The sequence below is a fragment of the Oratosquilla oratoria genome, chromosome 4 (genome assembly GCF_046742065.1).
Source record: "Oratosquilla oratoria isolate Oo_2021 chromosome 4, ASM4674206v1, whole genome shotgun sequence".
Lineage (NCBI taxonomy): Eukaryota > Metazoa > Arthropoda > Malacostraca > Stomatopoda > Squillidae > Oratosquilla > Oratosquilla oratoria.
In genome coordinates, this window is record NC_134780.1 from 64,826,442 (window position 1) to 64,827,967 (window position 1,526).

At 39.9% G+C, this 1,526-nt stretch overlaps 1 protein-coding gene across 1 annotated transcript in view; it reads left to right on the forward strand.

Moving 5' to 3' along the window:
* The first annotated feature begins 731 nt into the window (after positions 1-731).
* Positions 732-1,526, forward strand: part of LOC143024519 (uncharacterized) — an 876-nt gene continuing 81 nt past the window's right edge. Inside the window, exons 1-2 of the mRNA XM_076183332.1 lie at positions 732-1,312; positions 1,379-1,526. The exon at positions 1,379-1,526 is cut by the window's right edge and continues 81 nt beyond it. Of these exons, the coding sequence (XP_076039447.1) occupies positions 732-1,312; positions 1,379-1,526 (729 nt within the window). The remainder of the gene's footprint in view (positions 1,313-1,378) is intronic.

Consider the following 1,526-nt stretch of genomic DNA (forward strand, 5'->3'; position numbering starts at 1 on the left):
TGAAATTACGTATACAACATAGCCTCCTACCAATATATATATATATATATATATATATATATATATATATATATGTATATGTGTGTGTGTATATATATATATGTATATATATATATATATATACATACATATATATATATATAAGTACATATATATATAAATATATTGGAAAAACTGTGAAGACCAGACTCAATTGAAGGGTTTAATTGCCCGACGTTTCGATTCCCGTCCAGGAATCGTCTTCATGGGGTATAATGGTTACAAGATGTGAGCTTATAAATCGTCGAAGTGGTAAACCTAGGAAAGGTTTACCCTCTCAATCACATGTACAAAGCATACCTCATTACAATAATAAATACCTTACAAAAGAAATGAAATATTGGTACCAAAAATAAAATACAAATGAAAAGTTACATGGATGTGAACAGAAAACAAGCGTTGTTTCAAGATACCCAGACTTACACCATCATACCTCAAGACACCAACAAGAAGTTACAGTCCAAAGTTGAACGAGAGCTGAAAGAACTCAGAGAAAAACGGGTTATAAATGATGACGAATGGAAGAAAATGAGGCTAGGAGATTCTACCATCCCTAAGTTTTATGGGTTACCAAAAGTCCACAAAGAAAATATTCCCCTTCGACCCATAGTGGCTTTTATGAGTCTCCGACTTACCATCTTGCTTCGCATTTGGCTAAACTTCTCAGACCTCTAGTGACCAATTCACCACACATGCTTCAGAATAAAACTGACTTCATTGAAAGAATTAAAGGACTTAACCTGAGGAGAGGAGATGTCTTGGTTTCCTTCGATGTTCAATCCATGTTTACGTCCATCCCACGAGAGTTGGCAAAAAGTGCGCTGAAGTCGGCCATGGAGGAGAACCGGGGATACTTGGATAACCAGAAACTTTCCTTGTCTGAACTCATGGGACTCATCTCCCTGTGCCTTGACTCCACATACTTCCGCATCAGGGATCACACCTATCACGAACGTAAGGGCACACCTATGGGATCACCTATTTCAGTTATGATGGCTGAAGAAGTGATGCAACGACTAGAAGCTCAACTTCTAAGTACTGCACCTTCTTCGCTTAAACTGTGGACTAGATACGTCGATGATGAGTTCGCCATTTTGGACAGCAAGGATGTAGAATCTTTCCTCAGTCACATCAACAGTATTGAACCGGCCATTCAATTTTCAATGGAACAGAAGAAAGCTTTCCAACTGCCCTTCCTGGACAGCTGCGTCAAGCGCGAAGGTGACACCCTTAGTACAAGTGTCTACAGAAGACCCACACATACAGATAGACTGTTGGACTTTGATAACTACCATCCAGATTGCCACAAAAGGAGTGTGCTCAGGACTTTATGGAACAGAGCAGATAAAGTCTGTTCCTCTGTGGAATCTAAGAAGGCCGAGAGAAAACACCTTTCACAGGTCTTCCGGAACAATGGCTATCCCAGCAGTACTATACGGAAATGGACACAAGCACGACCCACCGACACCCAAGAACAGAGACCACAT